Genomic DNA, 16,995 nt, shown 5'->3' with positions numbered 1-16,995 from the left:
CACTGCTACAAGTACATACTGCATACTTCAACCAACAGAAAAGGAAAACTCTCTTCTCCTTAGAAAAAGATAATATAAGCAGCAAACAAATCTGGGTAGCAGGCAGCAAGTGTTCCATAAGTAGTTAGCAGAAAACTGATAGGACTGATTCATACAGATACAATTCAGCTCTCAGTAGGTAAATTCAAATATTAGCTGCAGTAGCAGACATGCCAGCCTGAGTAGTATCGTCCTGTACAAACAGCTGGAGACGTTTTCAGATGAAAAGTCTGCATTCAGCACAACACCTTCAGCCTGCACCAGCTTGGAAGGCAGATATAAAAGAGCAGGCACTAACTACTGCCAAGTTCTTAAGGTCACCTGCTCAGCTTGCTGGCTGCCATACATATCCGGTGCTTTTCAAAACCAACACCTTCTTACTTCTAGTAGTCAAATACCTATCAGCAGCCCTACTGGTGCATGTATATTATAAACAGTAAACTAAAACAGATTTTACACTAATTTAAAAAAAAAATCCTACCTTAGTGCATCAGCTCCGTAACTATTTACAATAGCCATTGGGTCAGGATAATTCTTCTTCCTTTTGCTCATTTTTTGGCCATCACTGGAAAACATCAGATTGCAGAAATAAATTCAGAATTCACATAATAAATGGGCAAGTAAAGAATTCCTTCAAATTCAGCTTGTTTTTTTCCAGTCCTATTACATCCTTGTTAACAAAGACATAGTAATACTAGCACACCACTTCACTGTGACTGTTGAACCCATGTGAGCATCAGAAGAAATATCCAGAGGACCCCAAGTTACACATTCAACTAGTAAAGCCACCTTCCCTGGAGAAACTGGGGGAAACACACTTGTTTTGCCAGCGGGTAGGAGAGACTGACTCAAAACAAGGTGTAATTTTAAATACTACATTTGATTCCCTTTTCTTTTACAACTGCATTTCTAATCTCATTTGCTCTGCAATCATACAGTTTGTTTCCCATCCCTTCTTATCCTGATTTGCTACTCATTTTCACTCTCTAGGAAAGACAAATCCTACTGGAAAGCAGCAAGTGCAACACTGGGATGTATAAACCTCACGCTCTTGAGTTCATGTCAGGTTTAATTTACAATTTAAAAAAATTAAATTCCTTGAACACAAATCAGTTTGGGAAAGAACTTATATACCAACCTGGCAAGAACCAGGCCATTTACAATTACATTCTTGAAAGGAGGTCTTCCAAAAAGAGCAGTGGACAGCACCAGCAAAGTGTAGAACCTGAAATGAGACAACGCAAACATGACTTTCTAAATACACTCAGCTAATATTTGCTGAAGTACCATTCATTACAACTGAAATTCTCATCAACTGCTGTGTACCTTAACAAACTTGAAAATTACGTATGTGGAGCATTAATGTAGCAAAGAATCAAAATAAGAGATTACTGTAAATAGATCTCTTCAATAGACCTTATTTTTCTGCTTGCTCAGGTGTGATCTACTAGTCCAAGAGGACTGAAAAATTATAAAATCAAGCAACAGCAAAGTTGTGAAGAACTTTAATACAGAAAAGAGAATTCTGTTCTTCAACAAGCTTCTCATGTGCTCACACTGGACCCAAGGTCAAATGGGAACAAACACAACACGCTATTATTTTTCAGCCTAGCAAACAAGAGAACAGATAGAGCTAGGACCATTAAATAACTTTGTAAAGAGCACAGCTTCCTTATCCAATAGCCCTTGCTGGTTAATTCAGTCAGTTCCACAAGTTCCAGACAGCACAGGGCAATAGACCAACATGATCTCCCCTCATCACACCCCACAGATGTGTTTACAGCTATTCTTATCAACTGCCCAGGGACAGCTGAGAATTCAGTGCTGGCACAAGCATACACATCTAGTGTTGAGTGTGTCAGCGTTTGATTATACCTAAGAAATTAAGTGGAGGTGCATGATGTCAACGATGCAATCATACCAAACTCAGAGACAAAACGCTGACAAAAGAAGATGGCTAAAAAATGCTGTAGGTGGTGGCAACTTTTATGAAAGTAACAGGAGGGTGGGCCACAGCTGTCACAAATAAAACAGAATCACTGATGACTGCTTAGCAACCTTAAACCAGCATATGATTACATAAAAGCAATTACTTCAGAATAAGACACAGAAAGTTATACTTTGGAACTAAGCATTTTCAACAAGATTTTCTGGAGAAACACTGAAATGGAAAAAGTTGGTCTGCACGTTCTAAAATAGTTTTTATCAAAAACGTTGCACGTAACTGGAAAAGCTGGTATCTGTGGGTCAGCAGCTCTGCAGAGGTTGCTGGATGCATTACTGCACACATGGCTTACATGACAGCTCAGATGCTTGTCCCTCAGACAGGCTTTTAACTCTCAAAATTACCATCATTCTCACTGCGGGATACAAATTCTCTCTGTTAAACTGCACTGTAATTGCATGACATTCAACTAACACTGCTCCATCTGCACACAAAAGCACCATCTCCCTTCATTTTCAGCCTTCTGAAGAAAGCCTCTGAACACAAATACCTAAACATTTAGGCTGACGATCAATAATACCACCCAGCCTATGAAGCTGACAGTTCATTACCACCTTAGCAATGCTTCATTATCTAGAAGTACTTCACTGGCCAACTCCCATCAATTTCTGCAAAATAGGCACAATTTCTCATCATTACAGCAGGTGTACTTTCAATTAATATTATTATAGATATATATATACAGAAGAGACTTCATATAGAAGAGACTTCAACACTGCTTGCCTTCGGAAATCTGCACAGATGCACCATGGGCAAGAGAACATGTATCCAAGTTTTGGTCAATTTTATGTTATTTACATGGTCAAATCTGATGCTACCCTCAGCAATGAGGTACCCTGGTTAACAACTGCAAGAAAGACCTTGAGAACCACATGCTTACATGCCACTCTTATGTCTCTTCTCATGCTCTCACATCATTCTTCAGATAACTCATTCTAAACACTGTTAAGGATTACTTCTCTGCACACCTTATGTTTGAAATCTCTTGGCCACAGAAACACTCAATTCTGACAGCTTCTTAGACTGCTCTGCTGCTTCATTCACCACATCTCAGTCTCGTTCTTAGGTTCGTGCAGATACACATACAGTCATCAGCCAAAATAATATAAAAAATGAACAGTGCAAAGACAGAGGTCCATTTCACAATCCCACATCTCACAACCACCACCTTCAACTGTGAATACCCTGTAGGTCACCATTCTCACTGTAACTACAAATCATCATCTTCCTACACACACACACACACACACACACACACACACACACAAAGAAGTCAGAGACAGAACCTTTCCTCTTAGAAAGTCTTCCTTCCTCTGTCCAGGCTGGGAGTCTTTCAACCCAGCTACTCAACAATTTTTCCCCCCTGGCCTTCACAAATATAATTTATCTCCTTCACACACTCATCAGAAAGTCACAGTAAATATTCCCCTGGCTCATTACCTCGATTACATTCACTTCCCATCTCCAATGACTTTCTTCCCATCCCTGTTATGTTCGTGTGAAACCACCAGACCTCCAGCTCCTGAGCACTTCCCCATGAGACAGCTCTTACCTCAAGTCAGTTGCAGATGCTGTTCTAACACAAACCCAATCTCTATTCTACATTTTATCACTTCACACAGGATGTTTCAAATAAAAACTACATACTGTATTCTTAATGCTTCAGACTACTATATTGCTGTTCACTGTACCCTGTTCTGATACTGTCATACTAGAGAAAGACACACATGCCTTCTCTCTAAGCCACCTTAATTTTTTCCAAGACTGACAAATACATGAGAAAAAGAAAACCGAAGGCACACTAGTTTAAGAATCGTTCTCAAAAAGAGCCTGAGAGAGCTTTACCTTCTACAAAGATACAGAACAAACCAAAAAGCCCATCACCTCGCATCCTAATTGCTCCTTTCTTTCACAAAAGGAAGGCGCTCTTCTGCCAGTCACTGAAGGCTAGCTGTCACCAAAGCACCAGCTAACAGACAAAAACACTCAAGGGAAAGTACAAGCATCATGCACCTAGGTAAGCGTTTAAGTACTCTGAACAACAGGTGAGACAGGTATCTGGAGATACACAGCAACTTGTATGCTGCAAAAATCATAAAGCAATCTACTGCAGGATGCACTGTGAAAGCTCTTATTTGCACACTGCTTACAGTACTCAAGCTGAAGCACAGTGAAGAATTCGCCCTGAAATCCAACATTCAGCATTGCTTCTGTATTTTTCACCAGAATTTCTAACTGAGTAGATCTTTTATCCACATAAAAATCCCAAACTATTTTTGATTCTGTTGAGCTTTTCTAATTCAGTAGCTCCCTTGTTTCTTGTAAGAATGTTTATATGCTTCCTTACTCAAGCCTACAAAGTTTGAGACTCTTGCTCTCAACTTCAAATATGTAAAAGCTGACATTTTACTGCTTTGTTTGGGTTGTTTTGCTTTTTTTTGTTTGTTTGTTTTAATGAGGTAATGCTCCAATTTTAATGAGGGAATGCTCCAGAGGAATTTAACATTAGTAACTCAAGTTACTGGATGGAAACAGAAATTCCACTTGTACATAGAAAAATGTATAAACCTTAAAAAAATCTCAACAATCTGACACTTAACGGAGCCAATCTCATTAGCTTCAAAAATAGAATAATCACTTAAGAATGCCCAAACTGTACATATGGAAGCATGCATGTACGCATGAGAACATAACCCAGAGAAAATCTGGGATTAGAGAAATATTTTCCAACAACCAAAAGCATTTATCCAGAGATGAATCAGTAAGCAGCATCACCCAGACCTTAAAAACAGATCTATAGTTAGAAAATTTTATTTCTGTGAACTATAGTAAGAGCTTAACACCACAAGGTTTCAATTAAATTTGGCTTTTTCCCCTTCTTAAACTCCAATCTCTAATTTAATCTAGGGAGCAAAAACTAATAGCCTGCACGTGGGCTTGAAATCCACAAAACTCTGACTTCTATTTCTGTCAAGGTTCAGTTCCCAGTAGACAAATCAAATTCTATAAAAACCTCAGTTGCTGAGTATCTTCTTGATCATGCCAAAGATCTTCCCTACACAACATTTTTTACAAGAGCCAACCAAGATTGCTTGCTAGCATGTCATCTTTCAGCAAAATTTTCAGCATCAAGCCTCAGAACATCTTGTATTCTACTAAGAAAAAACATCAGAACTTAGCTATGCAACACTAAAGGATCATCCAGGTACAATAACTTGCCAGATATAGGGCAACACTGAAAAAATTATGGCACAGACTTACCATCCTCGGGTTTGGTCAATGCCTTCAGCAATGAAGTCAGCAGGAAAAGCATCTTCAAGTTCTTTTTTGTTTTCAAATGGATAATGCACTTGTGCATAAGGCATGCTTCCACTCTCAAACCAGCAATCAAAAACTTCAGGGACCCGGCGCAAAACGCCTTTGCCGCAGCGTGAAGGGATGGTTAGGTGATCAATGCTGTGGGAAAGAAAAAGACAGGGGAGGTCTAAACAATAACAAGAACTGGCACAAAACATTAACATGATGGTCGTACATTAGATGCGACAGGAGATTGTAGTTTTAGTGCTTCTTCCACAGGCAAGCATTTCCTTTGACATCTTCTGTAACTTAAAGATCTTTAAGAGATTTTGTATTAACAGAGTCTAGGACAGAAGAAAGAATCACAGAATGGCTTAGGATGGAGGAGACCTTAAAGATCATTTAGTTACAACCCCCTGCCACAGGCAGGGATGGCAAGCACTGCATCAGGTTGCCCAAGGCCTCATCCAGCCTGACCAGGAATGCCTCTGGGGATGGGGCACCCACAGCATCTCTGAGCAGCCTGTTACAGTGCCTCACCTCTCCGAGTAAAAAAAATTCCTCTAAACACCTAATCTAAACCTCCTCCCTGGGAGAATTTCATATAACCATTCAACTACTTTTAACAACCAGTGAACAGTCCATGACTGACCTTTCCCGATGGAGATCAGTGACTTTCACTCCTGACAGCTCTTCCAGTTCTACCATTGAACCAATACAAACTACCTGTAAGAGACAAAATAATCAGTCTGTAACTTGCACGTTGTAGCACCTTTTTTTCCTCCTTCGGGAGCATTAAGACAGGATGTTTGTAGGTCAGTCAGCATCTTCCAAAGTAGATGATATAGCTGAAAAGCCAACATCATTTTTGAGTAAAGTCCCCTTTTTCAAGAGGGCACAGCATGTTAGAGTTCAGAGATCACTGTCCTGATTTAATACAATCCTATTACAATAATTAGAGATCAATAGATTAGAAGATCAAATGCATTCTTAGGTAGCAAAGAAGGATGGGGGCTATTTGTTGTGCTGCTGGTTTTTTGAACAGCCCATAAAACCAAACCCTCTGACAAACCCACAACGTGAACTTCCACACAAGTAGGAGCCTCAGATTCCAAGTTCACCTTCTGAAACTCAGGTAAGCTGCTACATAGCTCACAGCTGAGTGCATACGTACACTAAATTGCTCACACTAAAAGGAAGAGTCATTGCTAACAAAGGAGATCATGTAAAGAAACCAGCAAAAAGCTTCAGCAACGGATTTACATCAATACCATAAAACGATGAAGAAACTAGAAAGAGAAGAAAATAATTTTTTCCCATCTTGCTGCAAGCTTAAATCATTTGCTCTTCCAAGCACTTACGACCCCCCCCCCTCATTGAAAAGCAGTCACGACTCACATGCTGCCATCCTGGTATAGATTTTATGGATCCAATCCCATACGCTACTAGTGCAATTTAGAAGTGCCATGGAAAAACCTGATTTTTGACACACAGATCTGACAAGGAGTTAAATGTACTAACATAAAGAAGCTGTAAGTAGGCTGGAAATTTTTCACATAAAATAACTTGCAAGATTGTTCTTGGATAGAAGTAATCAGCAAGTAAATTTCTACAGCTAGTCTTAAATATATGTATATGTATACACAGTGAAATCATGAGTAGCTAAAAGGTTTTCATTTACTTAATTCTACAAAACTGTCATGAATTGCAGAGATGATAAAAATCAGTTTGATTTGGTTCTATGCCATGATTTTCTCAGTCTGATTCAACTGCAGATCTGCATTACTAATCAGAAAATACCAAGCAGAAAACACTCATAGGAGAAGCACGTAAAACCTCAAACTCCAGAGGAATGCAGACTCCATCATACTGAGTAAGGCTGCCTCTATCTGGGTCAGAAGGGCAGAGCCACCATCTCAAGCACAGCTCATGAGATGCTTCAAGGCAACAGTACAGCACAGAGATGGTAATTCCTACATTAGGCTGCACCCATTTGTTTCTGCAGATTGGTGTACGCTCTCAAGTTACAGCTATGACTTCAGACATTTGTCTTCAATGGCAGGATCAGCTTTAGCAGGCAGGCCCCTTTCCTGACCTGCCATTCATCCTCCTCCACTTCACTTCTCATCCAGATTACCAAAATGAATGGTAGTTAATGCTAAATCAGCACCAAGAGGTCAGCAAGGCAAGAAGTAAGCAGAATAAGATTTGGGGCTGTTCAACCATGTTTTGGCATCACTGAAACCTAACATGAAATCAGAGGTCAAGGTTAAGTACTTCTTACAAGACATTCATTTATCCACTCTATCTATGTAAATTAGGCCTATCCATGTAAATCAGAAGATTAAAACCATCTTGAAGCAGTCCTTAATAAGTGTTAGCTTTCATTAATTCCCTATTTCAGCCCCATTAAGTACTAATAATCCAAGAATGATAATTGTTCGTAGAAAGAAATAAGTCCATGCGGTGTATCAGTGCCCCACCAAGGCATTCTGGGATCTTTCAAGATAGCCTTCTAAATACCAATCATTGAAAAGAAATGACTGCTGAGGTCAGCTGAGAGCCACGTTCCTGAAGCAGCCTCCAAGCAGACTGGAAACTGATCTGAAAGAGCTCCCTCCCACTTCAGCAGAGGACAGGTAGAGCGCTTTTGTTCCAAATCCATAATGCAGGACTGCTGTGCCTAAAGTAGAAGACGTCTCACAAGTGAAGTGAGCGACAAGCAATGAAATAATCCATGAGAATTTCCGTTATATCACAAAGTATCTCACATTATGATTTATATTCAAATCCCATACAAGTAGACATTGTCCACTTTATTAACTTGTTGCTTCACTGAAAAAAATTATCCATTCTAAGAAAGATGCGCTCCTACACTGAGAAAAGCATTAAGATTCGAGAGCTTAAAAAGATTCAACTGCTTGCAAAAATGTGGTAACAGTCAAAAGCATTAGAAATTAAATTCCATTATGCATGGAATACATGATAATTATGCTAAAATAAAAATAAAATAAAAGCTAAAATAAAACTGTAGGAAAGCAGATATTGATTTGTGATAAAATTCACTCTAGTACCAATTAATTCACTTTACTGTACATTAAATAAAAAACTGTTACTACTTCTCCAAGATTTAATATGCACAGCATAATTGCATGCGACAAAGTGTTCTTTTGAGAGCAATATATGAAGAGGAGCTTCAGCAATCTCATATGGCACTAGGCTGCATTAAAACTGAAGTGAGGAAACTACCTATATGAGAGTAGATGTCACACAGATATAAATACCATCAGTCCTGATGGAAAACTTAATAGTTTTAAAGCTATACCCCCACACGCCTAAGAAAAGAGCGAATATAAAAAGCTTGAAATTTAGCCTAGTCCAAAAATCATACTCAATTACTGAACCATACATGACATTTAGTCTCTAGAGTATGCAGAAACATATATAATATCTACAGCTAAAAACAGCACATATATTGGTGTTTCTATCATTATTTAAGAACCTGAAGCCCTAAGGAATATTTGCAGTTCATTTCCAAGAAAAGGTCAGTCTTACAACCTATATCATTAAAACAAACAAATCTACAAAGGCAAAAACTATCTGTGTACACAGGGAACAGGACATCAAATGTGATATTTTCAGGGGCATGCAGTGGGAGTGCAGGAGTTACGCATCCTTTACAGAGTCTTTTTCAGCTGCAGAAAGAAATCCAGAAGCACGTTTGGACAAGACTGAAAGCCTTCCCTTCCATCTAAAGAAAACCTTTATTCTGAACACAGCAATTCAATTTTAGCATTGATTCAAATCTTCTGGGTCTAAACTGTCAGCCCTCAAATTAAACTCTAACCAATATAAGGGAAGATAGAAGCATGTATTTCACTGGTAACTTACAAGCACACTCATGGCATAAATACCATCCAAATGCTAAGGCATCAGGAACATTCACTGTATGGGTCTAATGGAACTAGTCCATGTAGAAAAATGAGGAAAAAAAATACTTTTTACACTTCGAAACAGTTTTATAAACTTGGTATCTTAACACTAAGAAAAAGCTATTACCAGAACTGTCTTCAAGTATTCACTTGAGCAGTGGATATTCATTCCTAGCACTACCATTATTTGCTTCCATCATTCCTCTAGATTCGCCTTTTTTACTTCCTGACTACACTCACACTTGTAGCAGCACCAATACGTATTTTCATATTTCTGCAGCGCTGGACTTGCTTTTACACCTCCAGCAATTCATTTGGCTTCAAGTAACAGAGTGTCAGAATTTCCAAAACGCGCTGAGAAGACTGAGTAAAAATCTCTTCCTTGCCATTTTCTCAATGCATTCCTATTCCATCAGCTTTCTCATCCCTGAAAATTCTTCCAGGAAAGATAAATTTTAACACTTGAAAAAAAAAAAAAAAAAAAAAAAAGTAGTAAGGAAGATTGCTTGCCATTTTCAATCAAAAGCAGTGGAAATGTACAAATGCACACACAAGTACATAAGCATATATCTACCTCCCATTATAGATACACAAGTTCCATTAGGACACAATAAGACAACAGCAGCCACAGTCTATCAAAATTAACAAGCAATACATAGTACTGAGAGCATTTTCTTTAGAATGGGAGCTTTTGTTTTCCTACCTCTTCAAAATCATCACTGACCCACAGTGGGATGGGTGTTCCCCAGTACCGGTTTCTAGATATAGCCCAATCTCGTGCATCTTTTAGCCAGTTCCCAAAACGCTTCTCCCTCACGAAATCCGGAACCCTGATCCAAAAAGAAGAGAAATATTAGTTTCCTTGTAGATTGAATGTAGTGGTAAACTAATAAGAACATGAGTATTTAATTGCATCCACAAAGCAATTCATTTCAGAACACTGCAGAAATGGGAGCACACTCAAGATAGCACAGTGGCTATTGCAAGCCTTATGAATTCACTGCACGAGAAGTAACACCATTACTTCTGCCCTTCTTTGAACTTGAAAAGCTACAGGTGTGAAAGACACCGTGTTCATTTTATTCCACAATGGGTCAGTGAAGATGTGCACAACAATGGACCCAATAAATACATACAACGTCCAAAAGTCCTCGGGATAATCCAACACTGGAAAATCATGGCTAAAGGTGGATAATAATTCTGCTTAATTTTACCTTCAGGAAAACTACTAGTTATTGCTTTCTGTCTGGAGATTTGGGAAGTCTTGAGTAACGACATGAAAAGACAAGCTGCATTACACATGGGCAGCCAGGTAACCACGTAAGACCTCTAGGTTTTTGAGAAAAAAAAAAAGATAAAAAAGATGCCAGGTTGACATACCCTACAGAAAAAGCTTTTTTGTCCTATTTACCATCTCCATCTAATTTCCCTACTACAAATAAATAAATAGAAAGCAAAAGCCTAATAATGCTTGTTAAATGCTCTGCCTGGTAAGGTTCTGTGACATATTAGGACATGTCAAAAGCTAACTTTCATCCTGTGAAAGCTCAAAGGTTAACACAAGAATCTGATGCCTACCTAGCTTCCCTAATGTGCTAAATGCCATCATGGTTTGGTGAGGAACTGACTGTTGTCTGTAAACAAATAATTAACTATAGATACAAAGATTATATAACAGATAAGGGAAAACAGTGTTTCTGAGGCCTCTTCAACCTTTTTTTCCAGCACTAGGAGATTCATGAAACAAGTGTAAGCATCACTTGGAAGAACCTACTGACATCAATGCAAGCTGCTCTATCAAGCTTCACCCATGGTGACACCATGTGGAGGTCTGAAGACTTTTTGATGCCAACAATATCTACAGTAGATAAGAACTTGTCATGCAGAATTCATTAAATATCATCATTCTGAAGTTCCACAGCTTCAGTAGTTATTTCTGGGTTTAATTTTGACTGCAGAGCTACCCTCTAAACATTTCTAAGAAAAATATATATAGTATAAAAATGCTTTTAAACTCAGCAACTAACATTTCACAGTGCCCATACACAGTTTGAAATTTAGAAACACATGCAGGTTTTCAGACTTCCTTAGAGTAGGGCTCATTTGTATTAACTTCTCTGTAGTGACCTCAAGAGACCCTCTCTCCCAACACCAGTGGAAACTGTAAGACCATTAGCATTTGCCTAACATTCCACTAATGTGGAAAACTTCCCCATACATCACTCCTAAACTAGTTTCCATTTTTCAGAAGTTGTTAGACACTGATTAGCTGAAATTATTAGTCCCATTTAACATAGCTAGAGGCAGAAACAATCCCCCAGCGACATTAAAACACTTGGAGTTTCAGCTCTGCCTCCTCAAAACATGCAAGAAAAATTAATCTGATCCCAAAGTGGACATTAACCACAAAAACGCATGTGGTGTTATCCCTCACTCTCTCTGAGCTACGAAACCACAATTTACCTCTTCTGGTAAAATTGTCTGACCCTGCTGACAATTTTTAGCAGAACATAAAACACAAACCACTTCATCTACTATGAACCACATTTGTAACCATGATTTGTTACCACTTTAGAGGTGCAGTACAGAAATAACACCAACGTAACCACTAAGCACAATGAAAACAGCCCGCATCTCGAATACATCTTGAGCTCATCACTCAAAGAACACATTACTTAAACACCTTATTCTGACCTCCACACAGACATGGTATGGCAGATACAGCCAAACGGGAGCAACTTCACTAGATAGCCACCCAGAGCAAACCCTTTGCAGTCGTGCGTTCTTCAAGCCTAGGGCCTGTTCCTTTCACTTAGTCTTACTGCATTCAGCTACAGCTATTTCAGTGTGACCTTCCTGACTTACAGACAGAACATCTTAAAGTAAATAAATCAGTCAGGACAAAAGCATAACCCTAACCAGAGGCACCCCATATTTACATGTACTACTGGGCTAGAAAGATAAAACAACATTCCTAGCAACGCTGTTACTAACACCTGATCACTACATTTACTGCAGCTCTAGTGTGCCTATAAAGGCTTGGGGGTGGCTTTAAAAAAAAACAAAACCAAAAAACAACAGTATTGTGTTAGTTTGTTGGTAACTTTTAACAGATCACATCTTGCCGGGGCTATGTATTGTTACTTAAGGAAGCTTTTATCCTCTCTTCCATCTACGTTCTGCAGTAACATTTTACTCAGCTAAGGACAGCGAGGGCACTCAGAGGCTGTCCTGCAGAGAATTCTGCTCCCTTCCTTCCCATCGCTGTAACTGAACAAACTTGGCCTCATCCTGAGAAAACTCTGCACTGCAATAAATCTGTCAGCACACAATCTTCCTTATAATCCCCAGCTAATTTTTCCATCTGAATTCCCAAGTACTTTGAGAACAGAACGGTGACTTTGAGGCCACGCTAAAACCATAAATCATTACTGATGCTGATTCAAATTTCAGGAAATTTTGGGCTAAGTTAAACCACTTACCTAAGCCCAAAAGCTAACACATTATCTTGAAAGAAAATAGCTGCACAAATGCAGAAGGCATCCTCACAATATGGATATTTAGGAGCTTTAAGGAGAAAACAAAAAATACAGAAAGCCACCCACACCACAGTCCTACTTTACAGCACAAAAAGTCACAAGAAAGCCCTTTGCCTTATCCCAACACACATTTCCTGTGTTTAACCAGGTATCTGTCACTAACGTCCTTCAGCTGAAATGCAAAACTTCCAGGTTTATGCTGAGGATTCCACCTAAATCTGCAGTTTAGGACGACAAGGAAGGTGACAACTGCTACAGTCCATGCAGAGCAACTCTCTGCTAATGGCACTGAACAGATTCAGACCTCAGAAAAGGTCAAGTTCCAGCAGCAAATAGTTCTAGAAGTTTTAGCAGAAATCAAAGCAGTGACTTCACTTCTAAGGATTCCTGCTGCAGCCCCGATATCGTGCTGTCCAAATTTTTTCTTTTTTTTTTTTCCCCAACTGGCCTACAATTTGTGTTGGTTTTGACCTTCAAATTCCTCTGCACAATGACACAGACAGGATTTTGTACTTCCTTCTCCAACATTTAGCAAGGTTGAGGAGGCTGCTGTCTCAGCAGCCTGTGAAGCTCTCATTTCATGACTTTAGAATAGCATGGGATAATGGCTATTTCTACTTCTTTGGCACCCAGGATAGTGTGCTAAATAAGACATTGCAGCAGTTGAGAAGTTCATAGAACTGAACTTCACAACACAAAGGAATAAATATTAATTTATCAAATAATAAATTAAGTTATTGAAAGTAAACAGTTTCAACTTGCTTCAGTGTAAATCTCTTAACTCTTTCAACATAAAAATTCCAGCTTAACAAATTAGAGATGACAGTAATTATTCATCTGCTCTAGACATGGATGTACACTTCTGATTTGGAGCAGAGCTGAGATTTTGCTAAATTCATGCACTGCTAAGACTTCCATGCAGTGCCCTCCTTCATCCTTTCTCAATAGCTTCTCTTTTTCTTAGTGTCAAATCAAGACCCTCTGTGATAAACACAAAAAGATAGTAAGACCAATAAAAATTCAGACCCCAAACAGCATTCACTACCTACCTACCACAACAGAAATCATTTTACTTGGCTTCCAAAGTCTATGTCCTACAGAGTATCCAGAGCACATAGGCAAGTGAACACGGATTTCAATGTGCGAAATTAGGGAGCATCTCTTCAGTCCCAGAGCACACGTGGCTAACAGCAAGTCCCCACAGCTGCTGACCCAGAGCCTTCTCATCACCAGTTGACACCAAAGGAACAGCATGAATTAAGATTACTCTATTTCCTTTCCAAATCTTCTTTCCAATGAGAAATGTGCAGGATGTAGGAAATCTGAATTACTGCATAATCCAGAAGAGAACACATTAAATGATTTAAGACATCCGTTCCTTTCCTGGACACAGATCTTGAAGACCTTCTCATGTTCATAAAACAACTGCAAATACCAAGTACAACTTCTTATCCACTTCAGATGTGTTCCACATGACACTGAGAGGGCTCACTCCGCATTGGTCACAGGATGCAGGAATGCTGTCACAAAGCAACATCATCCTAATTCATAACTACAAATATCACTGCTGAAATAAACAGTCATCAAACACTACCACAGCAGAAGCCATATGTGCTTTATCGCTAATTTACCATCAAAAGCTTTTTGAGATATTATGTACAGATGTACTAATTATTTCTTACTCCTCACCATTCCTCTCACCAGCCAGTTATACTCATGGTATTCAAAAACCACAGCAACTTCACATACTGGGTAAGACTCACAGTTATTATTTCAGGGAGGCTTAGAGCATATGAATTTATTTGCAAAACAGCCCCAAGAGAGTCAGATTGATAAACAGAAAAACAGCAAGAATTAGGAAATCCTATAACAGATTAGCACTCAGCATTTGATGTCTTCAGTTCTGAGAAGGTGGCCAACAAATTATCCTTTCATTTGGCAAGCTGGCAACTTGAAGGGATTCCTGAAATCGGGAACTAGTTGCATATTTGGAAAGATAGTAGGCAACTGAGATGCAACAGCAAAATCAAAGCTGGTTAAGTAGTTACCCTCATGTCATCTCATAAAAATATGTACAAGTATCTTTAAGTCCATAACACAAAACCTGTTTTTGCTTTCTTTGTTAACTAATCCTTAGAAAGCTCAAAGTCTTCAATTCCATAATGCTAATCTGCTCTTATAACAAGCATCCTTCAGCATGACCTCAAATTTATTCTTAATTGTTTCTACTTCAAGGAGATAAAATAAGGCAACTATTTGTGCCCTTTTAACACCCTAATTAGTAGCAATACTATATCATGGATCTAATTAAAACTCCCCAGTTAGGGGTTGGGGAAACAGGGAGGAGAAGGGAGCAAAGAGGAAAGGTCAGCTGCCTGCAAAGCACAGTTTCCACTGCAGCAGACAGTTTCTCCTCCCCAGTTCATGAAATCTTATTATAATGGTGCACAGCCACACATCCCAGACAAGTTAGGGCGGCTTCCATCAGTATAAAATAAATTCCTGCCTATATGCAGCTTACATTTGCTAAATTAATAGTGTTTTCAATCATTCTGATACAGCAACGTTTTTCTGCAGTCTTTTATCATGGTTCCCATAGCAACAAACACTTTAGCGTGAGACTGCAATGCTGCTGCAGACTGCATCATAACCATACTGTCAGCAGCACACAGCTGCCTGACAAGTCAAGATTAAGTGAAGCCATAACCTCCAGTTCCGTGATACATTTACATTAAAAAAGCCCGTTATCTTATTTGTTTGACTCAGACAACATGCTAATTGCTATAAAAATTCTTAATCTTACCTACGAAGGCAAAAAAAAAAAAGTCACTGTATTCTGAAGCTGGAGAGGAATGAAGCTTTTGCCATAGCTCTTGCTGCAGTTTCCCATGGAATATTCTGACTTCACAGTTACTGAGTACTTTTACATTTACAACTTTGTGTATATTTGCAACCTTTTAATGGAGGCAGATGTTTAACACACTGCACATGCGGATGGATTTACCAGTCGTCTAAGCACAACTGCCTGGTGAACCAACCGTTGGAGTTCCTGGCTCAAGAAATACCTTATTTCACAAACAACAGGCTGGTGATGTCCGCTCACTGGGACCAAAAAGATACTTGCTGGTTTTATGACAAAATCTCTGCTTTGAGAGGAAACAGCAAAATTAGGACACAAGCTATCAAGATCAATTGAAACAAGCTTTAAAGTTTACTTCCAATCCTCAGCCATATATTTGCTGATAACAGCCAGCAATGAAACCTTCTGACTTATGCTGCATAAATCAGACCACTGCAAGGCAAACCCTGCAGTCATTTTTCTCTTACATCCTTCTGCAGGCAAAGAGGCCACCACACATTTTGCATCGGGAAACGCTGCCATCTACTGCTTGTAAATTGCTGTACACCTCACACCACTATGGGGACCACACATCAGCGTTCACAGTTCCTGACTAAGCATAGTCCGTGATTCAAAGGGAAGAGTGAAAATTACATGATCATAGTAAAGAAAAAGAAAAAGAAAACCAAGAAAAACAGTACACAGAAAACATGCATTTAAAACTGTTCAGCACTCATTTATACTAAGATAGAAATGAAAATATCCTACTAGCCATAAAAAACAACCTATCTTCCAACATCATCCTACAATTGTGTTATAATTTAACATCCATTGCTCCTGCTACCCTACCAGACTTCTCATCTGCACAAAGAAACACAAGCATGGCTGAAGAAACATCAACTTCCCACTGCCGAGTGAGCCCTACATTCTGCCAGTGAGGACTTATCACACAAGACAGGCATAAATTGCGATTAGACGACATCTTTTGGAAGGTGGGAGACGGTCTGTTGTTCAGCAAATAAGCAGGCTGACCAAAGACTGGAAAGGCTGAATCAAAGCCTCTCAGAAAATGAATGTGTTTGATGGATGTATGTGAGACACTTGTTCTTGAAGTGCTTGTACAGAAACAGCAGGAAGCATGGAAAATCCACACTTTTAAAAACAGATATTAACTTCCGGCAAGAAGGCCCGTTGCATGCACTCTTCATAGTATTTTCATTAATCACTTAAATTGTTAGTTCTTTAAAATCAAGAAAGAATCTCTCTAAGAACCAATACATCACACCCTTTATTAGTGTTTGAAATTTTCAGTGCCAAGAAAAAGAAAGAACAAAAGGCTTGGCT

The 16,995-nt window shown here is 39.0% G+C and overlaps 1 protein-coding gene across 1 annotated transcript in view; it reads right to left on the bottom strand.

Moving 5' to 3' along the window:
* Nucleotides 1-16,995, bottom strand: part of IARS1 (isoleucyl-tRNA synthetase 1) — a gene marked incomplete at its 3' end in the record, with an annotated part of 91,095 nt that overhangs the window by 37,269 nt on the left and 36,831 nt on the right. Inside the window, exons 14-18 of the mRNA XM_079540508.1 lie at nt 9,977-10,103; nt 5,994-6,067; nt 5,306-5,500; nt 1,178-1,264; nt 521-604 (exon numbers count right to left, since the gene is read on the bottom strand). Coding sequence (XP_079396634.1) covers nt 521-604; nt 1,178-1,264; nt 5,306-5,500; nt 5,994-6,067; nt 9,977-10,103 — 567 coding nt within the window. The remainder of the gene's footprint in view (nt 1-520; nt 605-1,177; nt 1,265-5,305; nt 5,501-5,993; nt 6,068-9,976; nt 10,104-16,995) is intronic.

This window comes from Tetrao urogallus (genome assembly GCF_951394365.1).
Source record: "Tetrao urogallus genome assembly, chromosome: 10".
NCBI classification, from domain to species: Eukaryota; Metazoa; Chordata; class Aves; order Galliformes; family Phasianidae; genus Tetrao; species Tetrao urogallus.
This window is presented reverse-complemented; position numbering and strand designations above follow the sequence as displayed.